Source organism: Maylandia zebra, linkage group LG18 (assembly GCF_041146795.1).
Source record: "Maylandia zebra isolate NMK-2024a linkage group LG18, Mzebra_GT3a, whole genome shotgun sequence".
Classification (NCBI taxonomy): Eukaryota; Metazoa; Chordata; class Actinopteri; order Cichliformes; family Cichlidae; genus Maylandia; species Maylandia zebra.
Genome location: NC_135184.1, coordinates 31,077,008 through 31,092,892, shown reverse-complemented (window position 1 = coordinate 31,092,892; position 15,885 = coordinate 31,077,008). Strand labels below are relative to the sequence as shown.

At 39.3% G+C, this 15,885-nt stretch overlaps 1 protein-coding gene across 1 annotated transcript; it reads right to left on the bottom strand.

The window, feature by feature from the left end:
- Positions 1–1,422: 1,422 nt before the first annotated feature.
- dpydb (dihydropyrimidine dehydrogenase b) lies at positions 1,423–15,861 on the bottom strand. Its single transcript, XM_014412705.3, has 25 exons — positions 14,630–15,861; positions 11,140–11,250; positions 10,938–11,020; positions 10,249–10,336; positions 9,430–9,591; positions 9,111–9,307; positions 8,757–8,838; positions 8,552–8,639; positions 8,230–8,337; positions 7,808–7,977; positions 7,505–7,715; positions 6,830–7,014; positions 6,064–6,279; positions 5,490–5,654; positions 5,114–5,182; positions 4,934–5,017; positions 4,670–4,790; positions 4,430–4,549; positions 4,216–4,358; positions 4,062–4,116; positions 3,839–3,960; positions 3,226–3,375; positions 2,457–2,519; positions 2,166–2,243; positions 1,423–2,072 (listed from the first exon to the last, which is right to left on the bottom strand). Exons 1-25 carry the CDS (start codon positions 14,657–14,659, stop codon positions 1,908–1,910), a joined length of 3,066 nt encoding a protein of 1,021 aa, XP_014268191.2. The 5' UTR covers positions 14,660–15,861; the 3' UTR covers positions 1,423–1,907.
- Positions 15,862–15,885: the final 24 nt, after the last annotated feature.

The window sequence follows — 15,885 nt, the reverse complement described above, 5'->3', positions numbered from 1 at the left end:
TATATTTATGTTAAAATCCCTGCGTAGGATAAAACATCAAATCATGAGCAAATAATTTAATTTCACAGACACACTGCCACTTGCACACGGAACAACCCAGTCCTGCAGAAGTCTACAACATGCTTGTGAGAGTGTCTGCTTGGTGAGCACTGCAGCAGACTCCAGCTCTAACAGGCAGCTATGCTCTTAATGCTGAATTCCGGTGGTAAATTGGTGTAATTTTTGACAATGATATGAATATATGCCCCTGTGCACCTGCAAAAAGGCCCAGCACTGACCAGGTGTCAGAGGTGAGCATCGCCTTCACATCATAATCAGTCAGATCCTTTACAGTGGAATGGATAGGGATATAAATTACAGAAATGACTATGTCTGTTTGTGAAGCTACTTGTGGATCATATTGTACTGTGTTCTCTTGACAGACATAGCTCCTACTTGAACGTTTGTTTTGTCTTCCTGAACAGACAGACACAAGCATATATTAGGGATGTCTTTTTTAAAACAAACAAACAAACAAACATCAGAACTAATAAATCTGCTATATATGGGATGATTTCTGAAAAATTACCAGAGCACAGCAGGATGATGAGGCGAACTGTTTGTTTTGGGGGTTTTTTGTTAAAAAGTAAAGCTGAAAGAAAAAGAGTGTGCTAGCAGGACATAGTGAAAAATAGTCAATTTCAGCTTCTAGGGTGAGATGAATTTCCCACGGACCACCAGAGTGGCAAGGTCAAAGACTCATAAAAAAACATTTAAATGTGCAGATTTATAGCGAAGAACAAGCGCTTTTCTAAAATATCTAAAATGTATTTTATACAACCCCAGTTTCATGAAGTGAATGAAATCTTTTAAATGAATATTGTTCTTAGTTAGTCTAGTTAACGATCATGTTAAAATATTTTTTAAGGGTGATAAGGGACTAATATTAGTAAGAGAACAAAGCACATTTCCTAGTGCAAAAAAGAGGAAATCTAAAAAAAAAAAAAAAAAAAAGTGTTTCCCAAAATAGTGATTTTTAGCTTCTTGAATTGATGAGGAAAAGGTGACAATGTTTTTCCTGAATTTAATGCTACATTTTAAAAAGAAACTAACCAAATACTCAAGGGAAATATTTTCAAACCATTTCAAAGGTTGTTTCAAAATGTTTCAGCAACAAAAAGCTTCCAGCCTAACTAAACTCAGCCACGGAATTCTTACCGTTCACAGAAATTAGAGGTAAAGTGTCTACTAACCTCAAACTTAGTATAATCTAACCAGCCCAGAATGTATGTTGTTTACATGCACTAGTGCAACTTTCATGAATATATATGAATATATAGGAACAATAATATTACCTAATATCAAAAACACAACAAAGCTGTACTTAAATATTTGAATAGATATAATGTATGTATTAGGATGATAAAATAACTTGACACAAAGTAATGGTTGCTTTTATTTTTAACATTTCACAACATTTTCCTGATAACACATGTATAACAGAATATTTTTATGTTGGTTAATTTTTTTACACAATCTCACAAATTTGTATAAAAATGTGCTCCATCTTACAGATATTTTCTGTATATCCAAAAATCCAGACATTTGAAATCACAGAACTTATTTGGGGAGCATTTCATTTGACTTGAATTAATTTGACATTCTGTAAATGCCTTTTTAACATTGAAATGATTTTCTACAAGAGAATAAAAACAAAGTCAGATTCAGATTTACCAACTAAATCAGAGTGGAATTATTGACATACACTTACTATATATACACTATACAATTATTGTGATGTTATCTGCCTCTCTGCTCAGTGGTGCCACTGGAGCTGGGCTTTCAAACTAAGATTATACTTCACACAAATTAATTTACTGTATAAGACAATCCAGTTGGATGTCTTTGTTTTATTATTATCCTCGCCTTTAGCAGACAGGACTAATAGGTACACCTCTGTTGGGTTTGTAGGCTGTTTTCCTTTTGACCATCTTGATGCAGTCTATGATGGGACAGACACTGAGGCACAAAGTGCAGCCAGTGCAGCTGTCAGTCACGGATGGAAGATGAGTTTCAGGGTCGAATGTTATAGCCTTGAAATAAGAGTCACATAATGGGACTGAAGCAGATACATCTCTTGAAAAACAAGAAAGTGATGACTGTCTGGATATAGTAGAAAAACATACCTGGTATCCAGAGTCATTGCAGGTCATGTAACATTTCCCACAGTTGATACACATCTCTTCATCTATAAGAGCCTGGACCTGAGAGCACAGGGAAAGGCCATTGTTGTTGTTGTGATTTTGATAAATGATATTTTACTGCTATCTGTGATCATGAGAAGAAAACCTGATTTAGAAAATAAAAAGTGATTACACATGTGGTGCAATGTCCTTTTGTTCATTTATCTTTTCCTATAAATCACTACAATGGTCAGAATATTACCTGGTTAGAGTGAATGAATGAGAACTGTGTACCTGCTCCATGTTGTTGAGTTCCTGGTATGCTCCAATGTGGCGCAGTGCTCTGGCTATCACGTCCTATAACACAACCCGTCACCACACACATACATAAAAACACATTTATGGTTAAAAACCAAATGCAGTGTCAGGGGCCGGGTCTGTGAGCCAGCCTTTCATTTGGCTTTTGATCTCTTTTGTTGTATTTTGAAGATAATGTTAAGTTCTAGGTTCATTATTTAGTTGCCTCAAGTTTAATCTAGTTATGTTTCACTTACGTCTTCTGGTTAGTCTCATGTATTTCTTGTCTGTGATTTCAGGTTGTCAAGTTTGTATTGTCATGTTTGCATCTCATGTTTCCTGTTTTATTTTGAAGAGGTCTTGTGTTTCTATGTTCATTGTGTTTCATTTTACTCTTCCACTGTGAAGTCGTTATGCTCATTTGTGTCAGCTGTTTCCCCATGCGTTTCCCTGCCTGAGTGTCTGTTACCTTACCTTGTTTCCATGAAACAAGGTAAGGTAATGCTCCCCAAATAAGTTCTGTTATGAACTCATGCCAGGTTTCTATGTTCCAGGGTTTTGTTATGTTTAGCTCACCCGGTTTAGATCATGATTTAGTTCTGCTCTTTGCTTTATAAGTCCAGGCTTATTCTTCAGTTAATATTAAGTTTTGTTATTTTGCGTGTCTACACTTGGGTCCACCTTCTTCACTCCTTACAGTCTCAGCCCGACTGTGACATATAGCTTTATTGAACTCAACGTGCAGCACGTATGTATGCGTATGGACCTTGACTGGAGGAACAGGCTTCTGGGGCACGTTGATCCGGCTGACGTTGGATTCCACCACATCGGTTTCACCAGCATCTCGGAGTCGTTTCTTGCATGCAGCAATGGCTTCCGTCTTCTCCTGAAGGTATGGACCAAAGCTAGGGAGACTCTAAACACATGCACATTGACCAATAAGAGGTGACAAATGGTTATTAGACAAATAACCATTTAATGTGAAAAAGAACAGGCATCTTCTTTTGATTCAAGGTTTTAAATGTTAGGATGTAATAAAAATAATCTGGTCTCTAGCATCTTTTAAAATTGGTTTAATACAACCTAAGGAAAATAACAACACATTACCCAGGTTCAGTACTTATTTAACAAAATTTTAACTGGGAGCAGAAGCAAAACTAATTGCACTCTTACTGCTTCCTCAGGAATTAAGAGAGTAAGTACCAGTGTGGCAATGATAATAAGATGCAGCTGGTTAACTCATTGTCATCAGCAAACGAGAGTACCTCTACTAGCAGCTAGCAGATGGTTTTGGCAGTTTGCTGGCCTGAAGCATTCAGGTGTGGGTTGATATAAGGCCAAGAAAGACCAAAAAGTTACTATAACTGTTGTAGTTGTACCTTTCCAACCAGGCTTTCGAGTCTGGGAACTGGTTTTCCCTTCTGATGGCTCGCTGTTGGAGGTGACTGACCATCCCAGTCCTTTAGCTCTAGGCTCTTTAGGTACAGCAAGGCCTTCAGACCTAAACATGTGTAATGTCACAATAATACAAAAGTAAATATTTTGAAGCTCTAAAAATGTAAATGAATGCCTGTTAAGCTCAGCCAAAAAGCAGTTGCGTACCCACACAGTAATCCTCAATCAATGTGAAGTCCTGGTTCTGAACTGCACTACACACCTGTGGTATCCCGACAGAATGAGAAAGCTGATCTAAGTGACTGGTCTGTGATCAACTTTTATTCAATGGCAAAACCTGTTACAGTAAATTGGTTATCACCTGTAACAGGGAAGCCCCAGCATGAAGAAACTGTAGTCCGCTCTCTGCTGAGTCAATACCCCCGGTGGCCAGAATAGGAAAACCTGGAATTGCTCTGGCGATGGCTGACACTGCTCTGAGAGTAATGGGCCTGATGGCATTACCTGAACACACCATTAATGTGATAAATAAGTTTATTCAGCACTGTGCTATACTTCACCGTGTGTGCACTTACCAGAGATCCCTCCGTATGTGGTGCGTTTTTCCAAACCAACACTTGGCCAGGGAGCGCCATCAGCTTTGAGTCCCATTAAACCTGAGACCGTGTTGGTGGCTGTGACTCCATCCGCTCCACCTATAACACAGCACAACATTTACAGACTTGTTAACAGGCATCTGCTAATCATTCGCTACATTGTGGATTAGTACTGAGCAATGTAAAATGATACTGAATGAAAAGGTGAAGTGTGGTTACCTTCATGGGCTGCCTTGGCAATGTCAACAATATTTGTAACATTTGGTGTCAGTTTAGCAAAGAATGGAATGGAAATGGCCTCACGCACCCAGCGACAGATGTTCCTTACCAGCACTGGGTCCTGATGACACAACAAATGAATAAATGGTTACACCTTTACACTTAATTGTTCTTACATCCATTTCCTCCCTTGTATATTTGGGTGTGTTTTTTTTTTTTGTTTTTTTTTTTTGTTTTTGTTTTTTGGGGGGGGTGTGCGCGTACCTGTCCACAGGCCAGTCCCATGCCTCTCTCTCCCATCCCATGAGGACAAGAGAGGTTCAGCTCCAAAGCATCTGCTCCCGACTCCTAAACACATACATTCGTTATTTTTACAATTAAATCATCATTAGACTACATATTCTGTAAAAATGTTTGATTATAGTGGTATATTGTTTTTATCACCTCAGCCATCTTGGCTAGCTCTGTCCAGTCTTCCTCGTTGTAACCACACATTATACTAGAAATCACCACCTGATGGACACAGAGGGATTTTTTTTTTCGATTTTAAACATCACACATTTTAGACTTATTTTAGAACTTTGTACTTCAAACTTGGGTGAATTTTGGTACAGTGGTGCAAATGGACACTGCTAGAGAACACGCACTAAAGACATGAAATGTCTGGTAAAGCACATGTGATGGAATGAAGCTCATGGAAAAAATCAAAGAAATATGTAATATGGTACAGAAACAATCCAGAAAAGTAAATGTATATTAATTATTTAACGCAACAACACGCTTATCACCAAGGAAAGGTATGATGTAATATCAAACTTACGTTGTTGGGGAAGTCTTTTTTCAGCTCAGCAACCGACTGACACCAGTAGGCTGCTGTCTTCTCGCTGATGAGCTCAATGTTGAGGAAGGAGCCCAGACCAGGCCCATAAAGAGGGCCTGATGTTGTACCACGCACAATTCGAGGAGATACATTGGTCACCAGATCCTAAAGACACAGATTTATAGAGCCCATTCATGAGGTTAACTTCTTTTTTTGGGGTCCTTAAAGTGAAACTTGCTAGACACAACAAAGCTTTCGTGTTTTTCTTTCTGAAGCTTTTACTTGTGTTCATCTGGTAAAGAATCCTAAACAAATCCCTTTTTTTTTTTTCGTTTTTTTTGTATGCTCACAATTTCCTGAGGAATAAATCTGAGGTTACATAATAAATTGGTATGGGAAAAATATAAAAATGCAAAAACAGCAAAGGTCAGCAAGGAGGAAATATTGATATGTTACAATGATTTACTGTAAGGTATCGTAAAATACATGTTCGGGTGAATAAATCTCTTTAATGCCTGCAAGTATAGTCGTTCTAGTGACTGGTGGTTTGGTACATTGTTTGCATGTGTGGTACCTTATCCAGTCCAAATGTCTTAGTCAGAGCGAAGCCCCATCCTTGTTCAAAAGCTCTTCTGATCATGGCTGTGCTAGTGGTAGGAGGAGCAGAGGCCAGGCCGAACGGATTTGGAAATTTTATTCCACAAACTTCAATGCTGATGTCCACCTGGTCTATAGCACTGTAGAACAATGGCAACTTTGGAACTGGGTCTACTGTTTGTCCATGAAGAAACTATACAAGTAAAAGAGAAGGGATAAATATTTTTGGTAACATTATTGGTATGATATTTTGTGTATTATGTATGAGGTACAAAAATTGTACATGGACACTAAACAAACCATTAATAGGCACAAGTTCAGTAAGGAAGATCTGCAGTCATTCATATGCTTGCTTTCCTAGATGTTCACTATAACCTTCCCATGCTGTCAAACTCAGTGCTGTCATCATTATACTAGCCCAGTCACCTTTTTGATTGGATCAAAGAAGGCAAAGCCTCCATTCTGACTGGTTTAAAATCTGTGCTTTTCCATCGGATTCTCATTCATGCAACCAACCACCTCTCCATCTCGCCCCATCCAAGCTTCCATCTCAATCTTCAACACCATCAGTGCCTATGTTTTGGGGTTTCCTGTTCTAAATCCTATCGCTACTGGGATTCTTTTCTGTGATAACGGGTCATTGGAGTCCAATTCATTTTTCCATCTTGGTAAATCTTGTTCGGTTCTTCCAAATGATCTCTCCTTATCGAACTCATTGGTGTTTAGAGTCTTAGCAGACTTACCTGTATGTATCTGTGAATATGCCACGAGGCTTGTTTGCCATCATTCACTGACTCCACTGTGGTGTTTGCCAAACCAGCGACGTCTCCTCCAGCAAAAACCCAGGGCTCACTGGTCTGCATGGTGCCTGTGTTCACCTCTGGGATACCCCAGCGACTCAGCTTCACAGGCGTCATGGCCTCAGTCACTACAAGCACCCAGCATATCAGTCAGTTTCATGCTCTGCCTCAGTCTAAACATCACCTGCAAACTTTCAAACCATTACAGATTTAATTTTGTTATGTTGTTTTGGGCTGCTGGTAGTCCAGGTCTTTTTAACTGATGATTTTCAGAGAAATGTGTTTTTGTGTGTCAAGCCTCTGAACATTGACCAAACATTAAAAGGTTCCTTACTCAAAAGATGAACTAGTGTTGTCTACACCTAACAGAGAACAACGTTTTTGTACTGTATTTAAATTACAGGTTTTGCACCTATTTCCCATGTTAAGAAACTGGGAGTTGGTCAAGAGACTTGCTCAGTAATGTATATTTGGAAAAAAAAAAAGTAAAATTAAAAAAGACAAACCAGCACTCGGAAACCAAAGTTTTACAATTACATCTGGATTTGTCATTACTACTTCTAGTTAAAGGTGAAGCAAAAAGTTGGGTAATGTGTTGCGCAGCTGATTACTCATTACCTTGTGGCTCATTCAACAGGGATCCAAAAGCACTGATTATGTAATCAGCCTTCAGTCTGACAATTTGCTCCTCGTCTTCAACCCAGTCACCTTCCTCAGTCTGCTCAGTGCGACAGAACTGTAACCCAGCAACATGCCCATTCTTCATAATGACCTCACGGGGAGACAGAAAAGGAAGGAACTCACACTGCTCCTCTTTAGCCAACTCCATCTGAGAGGAAAAAACGTCATACATATCAGTACACTCCTCTGGTGATCTGTCTGTATACTGCGTCAGTTGATCCATCTGCCTCTCATCAGCACCTCCTCAGGAACAGCTCTAATGTTGGTGAATCCCCTCCTGAAGCAGACATACACTCTTTTGGCTCCACACCGAAGGGCTGAGGTGGCACAGTCAAATGCAGTGTCACCGGCCCCCAAAACTATCACCACTCCCTTTAGTTCTGGCAGAGAGGAGCGACACTGACACATACCTAGGCAAAGCGACAGAGAGCCCAAAATGTAAAAAACCATGTCACCAGCAAAAGTACTGTATGATTGAATGAGTATGTGCGGATACACTAACACATGAAAAGTTACGGGCTGATCAAAGGCTGTGAAGTGATGCTATTGTCGTATGTTTGGGATCGTGACTTCATATAAATAATGTGTATATTGTGACTTTGTTACTGCACATGTGAACTATAATCCTGTGGACTGGTAGAGGAACAAAAATTAAGTGGTACCTTTCTTGCTGGCAGAGGCCACCATGGGCAGAAAGTCCTTAGAAGTGAAGAATCCTTGATCCACAGTTAAACCCTTGAAGATTTCAGCTCTGTTGGCCTGTGGGAGACCTGGTGTCACACACACATTCACAGACACATGCAAACAGGACTTGATGAGGACTTAAAATGCATGCAGAAAAACAAATTTGATGGTTGATGTAATTCAGCAGTTTATTATAACTTTTTACAAATGTGCATAATATCCAGACACATCCAGATTCCAGATGAATTTACAGGGAACTAAACTGGAATCTATTCATAATGGTTGTCAAGTGAAACTCACCAATCCCTATGAAGACAGCCTTAAATCCATCTTCCTTCAGGGACTTCAGAGTCATTCCATTAACACCCAAGCCCTTCTCACACACCACCTGTAGACGCCACAGAAACAAAATGTCTTAACTGAACTGTTGACTCATGTAAAGAGATTCGACTAATATAATGGATGCTACAAGTACTATTTTGAAAATACGTGCCACATTTCATACCTTCACTCCCAGGTCCTTCATCAGGTTTATTTCAAACTGGACGACCTCATATGGAAGCCGGAATTGAGGGATTTCTGACGTGCTGCATAGAAGAACATATCTCTTTGAATGATTTTTGTCTCCCCAATGCTATCATGTTGGTATTGTGTCTTTCAACTGTCCTCGTGCCAGCTTCTCTCTCTAATTTGCAGACATATTAAAAAAGGTTTACCCATGTCTCAATGTGCAATTCTAAAATTCTTTTTAAAAAGACTGAACCTTTACTTCCCAAGTAACTAACAATACAATATAAAACAGCTTGAGGGAAATGAACACTGTCATATAATATTTTATATAATAATAATGTTAAGATACCTCAGCCCTCCTGTGTACTTCTGTTTTTCAAATATTGTGATATTATCATATCCCAGACGGGCCAGGAAAGAAGCACAACTAATTGATGCTGGGCCACAGCCAATCAGAGCTATAGGGGTGTGGTAAGACTCTGGCAGCTCATTGAATGGTGGGAGTTCGGGGTTTCTTTTCTGAGGGATGCCCATTTTACTAAACACCTGTAAAGAAACATACACAAATGCACATGCCAAGAATAGTCTTTAATACACTACTTTTACATCATGGCTGATGTTAAATCAATATAATTGATTAGAAATGTGTTTTCTGAAAACTGTCGTACCTCAATAGCAAACTGCTGTAACCCTCCAATGTTAATGGGTCCTTCTTCAGAAGCATACAGGTTGCAGCCCCCTACACACAGCTCCGATGTGGGACAAACCATTCCGCAGGTCAAACCCAGAGGGTTGTCAGATAGAATGGCACGCGCTGCCCCATAGTAGTTCTGTTACACAAATACACACACTTGACATCAGAGTACTGCTATCTGGTATTACTTTGAATATCTGAAGACATAAGGCTATGTGAAGACAGGATCGGGGGACCCAGAATGCAGACTCTCATATGGACCTTAACTCAAAAACACAGCTTTATTATCGAACTTATGAAATACAAAACCAAACTGGAAACTAAACACACAGGCAGAACACACAGCCAGGAATGAGGGAGATGCAGACAATATATACACACGAGGGAATCAGGACAAAGAGGAATAACCTGGCGAAGACAGCTGGACATAATCTAACTGACGAGACAGAGGACAAAACTGCACATGCTACACACAGGGCAGGAGACTATCAAAGTAAAAAAGGAAGTACGAGAACATACACACACTGACTGACTAAATACAGGGAAAAGAGGGAGTGAGAGAAACAGAGGCACGACTGGGGAACAGGCGAATAAGTGTGGAGACAGAGATAAGACAACATAAACTAGACAAGAAACCAAGATGACTTAGGAATACAAATAAGTAAGAGTAACCAAACAAAGAACAGAATCTCAACCTCAGACTATAAAATAAACCAAAACTAAAAGTCCAAAACAGGAAACGCTGGGTACAAGACTCGGGATCATGACAGAAAGAGTGCAGAGTGGATTCTACCTTATTGGAGATACTCGTAATGAATGACTTGATGTCCAGATTAGTTGGGCAGCTCTTCTGACAGGGAGCATCAGCACATTTTAGACATCTAAACACAAATTTTTCATTTGTTTCTGCAGCTTAACCAAGTAAGATTTCTAAAAAATAAAAATTGCATGCAAACAGTTTGGAGGATTTTTGTTATTTTAGACAAAAAACACAGTTTGTAGTGCTGTAATGTCTAATATTATAATGGATACATTTAAGATAATACTTTTCATGTACAGTGTCTTAGTTTAATGTGCCAGTACGTCACTATCACGATTTCGTCTCATAAATAAAATTTACATTTTGTTCATTTTGTACATTTTGTCATGATGGTGTAGCTAACTGAAAAAATAAAGAAAGTCCTGGAAAAAAAAACTTTCTTTTGACATGGATTATTATTATATTGTGTGTACAAATGTCATGGCTATTCAATTAACAGTTGGATTCATCCAACTGCACTGCTGCCCTTTTTCTCTAATGGTGATAAAAAAAAAAGTACATGTGTGGAACTGGCCTGACAATGATGAGAATACTCTTCTTTAGCCTGCATTTGTTGTGACCATCTGAAATTTGGTATCTTTTTTAACATAAGTTGAATCATGTTTGTGACATATGCTATATTAAAAACAAATAACTAAAGTAGCCTCTTCATTAATCTTCACCTGAGAGCTTCTCGTAGTGCTCCTCGCTCGCTCAGTGTTGTATGCTTGATGTCGTCAAAGTTGTTTTCTAACTTCACACAAGACTGGAAAAAAGAGTGAAGAAGATGAATGATGTTCCAAGCATTAAATTATGCAAATGCTCTAATTTGACTAAAGATACTCTTTTAATTGAAGCTACGTCTTGTTTGTGTATTTTTCTTACACCGCAGTTCCTTTCAGGGTTCCTCTTCCAGTGTTTCTTTTCTTTCTTCTTACTGGCTGTGGATATGATCTGAGCATGATGCTTCACCCTTGGATTCAGAGCTAGGATGCTCTGAAAAGAAAAAGACACAGGATTGGATTCTTAGACTGCACGTCCTAATAAACATGAGTAGAATCTTCTTTTATTTTCCAGAGACTTTGTTTTAGCATTTCAAGTGGCTCCACAGTATAGTGGTTCACATTTTTGCTTTACATATAAAGGAATGATCCAGGAAAAGCATCCAGTGTGTTTGTTTTTATAAAGTGGTATGGTTGCAGAGGGAACTAGATAATTATATTCAGAGAAGTCTTATGCCACAACCCCAAATTCCAAAAAAATTGGGGCACAAACCCATCCATATTTTCTTCACAATAAAACATATTTCTAACCTTTTATTATTTCATGAAATATATTTTCTCATATTTAATAATAATAATCCATCCATTTTCTTCTGCTTATATGGGGTCAGGTTGCTGGGACAGCAGCCTAAGCAGAGAAGCCCAGTCTGTAGCAAACTACCTAATCTAGCTTTTCCAGGTAGCACAGAGGCTTCCTAGGCCAGCTGAGAGATAAACCTCTACCGAGTGTCCTGGATCTGCCCCAGGGCCTCCTCTTGGTTGGACATGCCCAGAACACCTCACCCACAAGGCATCCTTGTCAGATGCCCAGACCACCTCAAAGGCTCCTTTATACAATTATAATTATTATCATAATTAAGTTAACAAAAGACAACAAAGGCAACAAAAGACTGGAAAAGTAAGTGGTCTTAGAAAGAAACAGCTGGAAAAATACTTTGCAACTAACTAGGATAACTGGTCAAAGGTCAGCAATATGATTGAATATAAAAAGAGCATCTTAAACAGGCACAGTTTCTCCACAGAGAGTGTTTTATTTTCTGAGCTATTTCCCCTCAGTGTGTCTATATAGTGCTGGCTTCCTCTTATTCCTTGTCAGTCTCTATTTTCTTGTAAATGGTAATAGCCCTTTCCTACTCTCTCGGAGTACTCAAAGCACTCTATACAACATGCCACATTCACCCATTCTCACAAGCACTTTATCTATACTTAGTGCTATCTAACTACATTCACACACATTCTCTGATGGACGCATCAGAGAGCAACTTGGGGTTAGTACCTTACCCAAGGATACTTGACATGCAGACTGGAGGAGCCAAGAATCGAACCACCAAACTTCCGATCAGTAGGTGACCTGCTCTACCTCCTGAGCTACAGCCACCCTTGTGTTTCCTCATTCCAGGTTCCTGTTGTTATAGTTTGCAATTCCCTTTTAGACATTAAGTTTTGTTTGCTGGACTTTTTACAGCCTAATAAAATGGCTTACTTTCTTCTGAGTCCTACCTGCTTCTGTGTCTGCATTTTGGGTCCTCAACTTCACACTGCACAGTCTGCATAATATGCAGACCGTAACAACATTATTTTTCTTGACAGCACATTTGCTGAGATTTGCCGACAAGAACATTGAAACTGTGGAACATTCTAGGTCTGGCTGTTTTCATGGTCGGGGTCAAGATGATAAGATAATGGTGAGGTGCCAGGTCGATGCACTGAGCCAATGTCACGTGTTGCATTCATATATAACAGTAGAAATCGAGAAATTAAGCTTGTCGCACACTGACACCTTGTTACATGGGGGAATACTGAATAGTATTTTATTCATGTAAATTCTGCCATTAAAGAATATTATCACTGAATGTATTAATCCAACCTGACCTTGACTATTTGAACATTAGTGGCTAATGATCTATTGAACTGGTCTTAGCATATCAACGCCATCATTAGTTTCCAAAAATATGGGACATTTTATAAAATTTTGATTTAAAAAAATCAGTTCATTGTAGTCTATACTTGATTGGAAGTACAGTGATAACACATCAAATCATTCAAAAATGTAATAATTTAATAATTTATTTGATTTTAAAATCAAACAATTTGGAGAGGGCTTTGCATTAGACTAACTAAAAGTATCGGAGCACTAGGTGCGGTGACTCCCAAACTAGGCGAGTGGCTCCAGGAGATCCCGGGAACAACATCAGAGATCTCTGTCCAGAAGAGCGCAGTCCTAGGAACAGCTAAGATACTGCGCAGGACCCTCAAGCTCCCAGGCCTCTGGTAGAGGACCCGAGCTTGAAGGATTGACCGCCCACAGGGGCGAGTCGGGAATTTTTTTCTTTTTTATAGATAGATAGATAGATACACACATACATACATATGCACACTGACATCTCCACTTTGACCCTGTGTCAGTTATCTATAGGTTGTACAATCAAACACATGGCTTGTTACATAATACCAGGCGATCATGTTCAGACTGCATCGTGTGGCATTTTACCCACTAAATCCTCACCGTTGCAACACGTTACAGTGATTAGCCAATGTATAGGTCTGTCGTATATCTCTGATAACTCTACTGGTCTCTACTTGGTGCACCCAAGAGGACTTTTAAAAGAGTAAAAATCAGGTGACTCAGTAGATTCCTTTAAAAAGCATTTAGACACCCATGTTCTCAGGCACTTTGACAGTGCCTTTTTCCCCCCTATTTATCTGTTTTGTGTTTGTAGAAGCGGTTTTATTTCATTAAAAAACATTTTTATTTTATAAGACATTTTATTTTCATGTCACTTTGACATGTATTATTCTGCCACAAGGCAGAGAACACATCAGTGTGCGACATGCAGAAACTGTGGGTGGCTCAGTGAAGCCAATTTCTAAATTAGTAAGATGTGTTTTTACTTTGTCCCAAAAACTCTGGATACTTTCATTTCTATTTCCGTATCATCTAAATCACACCAGGGCACTTCTCACACTAAAGTCAATACTTTACATTAGTAAAAAGAGTAACCCAATGAATCTCCATCGTGTGACTTTGCGGTCAGGCTTGCTTCTTATAGAAAGAAACGTCTCACCCTGTGGGCAGCCGAATGTTGAATTATACACAGGCCTTTTCTAAAGACACACACAGTAAGGGAAGTACTGTTTGTGCTGAGAAACTGATGGACTCAAAGGATATGCAGTGCCCTGTGCATGGCGGAAGTCCATTTGAAAACTGTGATATGCCTGCAAGTCTGATGAAACTGTATATGAACAGATGATTGTGACTGACTTACTATTATTCCAGGATCACAGCTGTATGTATAGTTTCAATTTTTTCTTGTGAAATGGTCATAATTAGAGGCCAGTCATGTGCAAATTAGCCTGCTGTTAAGCTTCTAGATTAGTGGAGAATAATCTTTAAATCCCCATCTGTACTCATAAAAATTCTATGGACACAATTAGAATGACTTTATTTTACTATGGCATGGAAAACATTTTATTATCATTTGTTATCCACACAACACCTGTATATGTGTTGCTAGAGAATGCTATACATTGCATTTTCCACTTATATATCATATGAGAATATCCTGCTATAACATATAACACAGCAAATTTACCTCAATGTCTGGAAGATCTTTACTCAACATGGTGCTTCAGCCCAGCTTCCGGAATAAAAGCTTTTAAAAGGTTGAAAATTATCCTCTGCAGATTGTGGTTGGTGTTGTGGTTTAGAGGTCCGAAGCACTGTCCGGGACTACTCTGCTCACAAGTGGAACTATATAAGCTTACGACCGCGTCACCCCTCTTAACAAAAATTTTAGACAGACAGTTTGAAGGCATCAAACGTCATACTTTCTCCTGCCAACCTGTTGATGAGGTGAACACACAGGCAGAGCTCTTATCACTCATATGAGGGTTAAAGTTCAGCTTACAAGCTCGGCTGCAGCTAGCAGATTCTGGGTTCACTGCACCCGAGTTTGTAAGCTAGACAGTGACCACGGCAAAGTTCAAACTCCACCTCTAAGAGGGGAGTGGACCTCTGCATATTTTCCCTCTTCTATCTGGTAAACAATTCTGTTAACCCTTTTTTGTCTCAAGGACTCTGTTCTTTTCTTCTACTTTGCGGGCGCTTCCTTCTCCATACAGAGGAGAGATCAGCTATTCAAGACAGCCAGAACTTGACTGATCAAGCAACTAGATATCAGCAAGTTCTCCTGTAGCAATATAACTGATTCTTCCTTCATAGTCTCTACTGGTTTAGATGTAACACAGCTTAGCGCCATCTTCTGACAGTAAGGAACATGATTGTCATGTGGTTGGTTGGTTAATAGACTTACATTAGTTTATGTTAGCTAACTAGTGACAGAATCGATAACGAGAGAAAAATAAGGACACTAAAACTAAAGATCACTTTAAGGGGATCACATTTGTGCTGCCCCTGGCCGCAACACCGAGTTTCATGTTAAGAAACAGAGGATATACTGTCCACTTTCACTGTCTGTCTCTTTTGAGTACTGTGTGGAGGAGAGCCACCACAGCGGCAAGCTGGACTCCAACACTTACAGAAGATGGCGCTAAACATGTTTCACTTATTTCTTAAATCCAGCTTAACAGACAGTGTTACATCTATTTCAGTTTTTGAGAGCAGGCCTCAATGGTGTAAATTAGCCCAGTGAGCTAAACCAGTCCCCCCCCCAGATTTTTATTTTTGTACTAATAGAGTGTATGTGTACAATTCAGAGTTCAAAACGATCCTTTGTCTTATACTGGGCCTCGGTGCGCTCCCTCAGTTCATTTTATGTATGAAACAAGTTGCTATATCTAGCTAGACTAGCTTATGTTCCCTGAAGGTGGTTGTGTGTCTACTGTAGCA

Bases quoted from the DNA above. Each gene is read 5' to 3' on its own strand.
- dpydb (XM_014412705.3), bottom strand. From the start codon at position 14,659: ATGTTGAGTAAAGATCTTCCAGACATTGAG. The intron at 5,183-5,489 runs GTAAGTTTGATA...TGTGTCCATCAG, and splicing joins AAAAAGACTTCCCCAACAAC to GTGGTGATTTCTAGTATAAT. The intron at 2,073-2,165 runs GTATGTTTTTCT...TCTTATTTCAAG, and splicing joins GCAATGACTCTGGATACCAG to GCTATAACATTCGACCCTGA.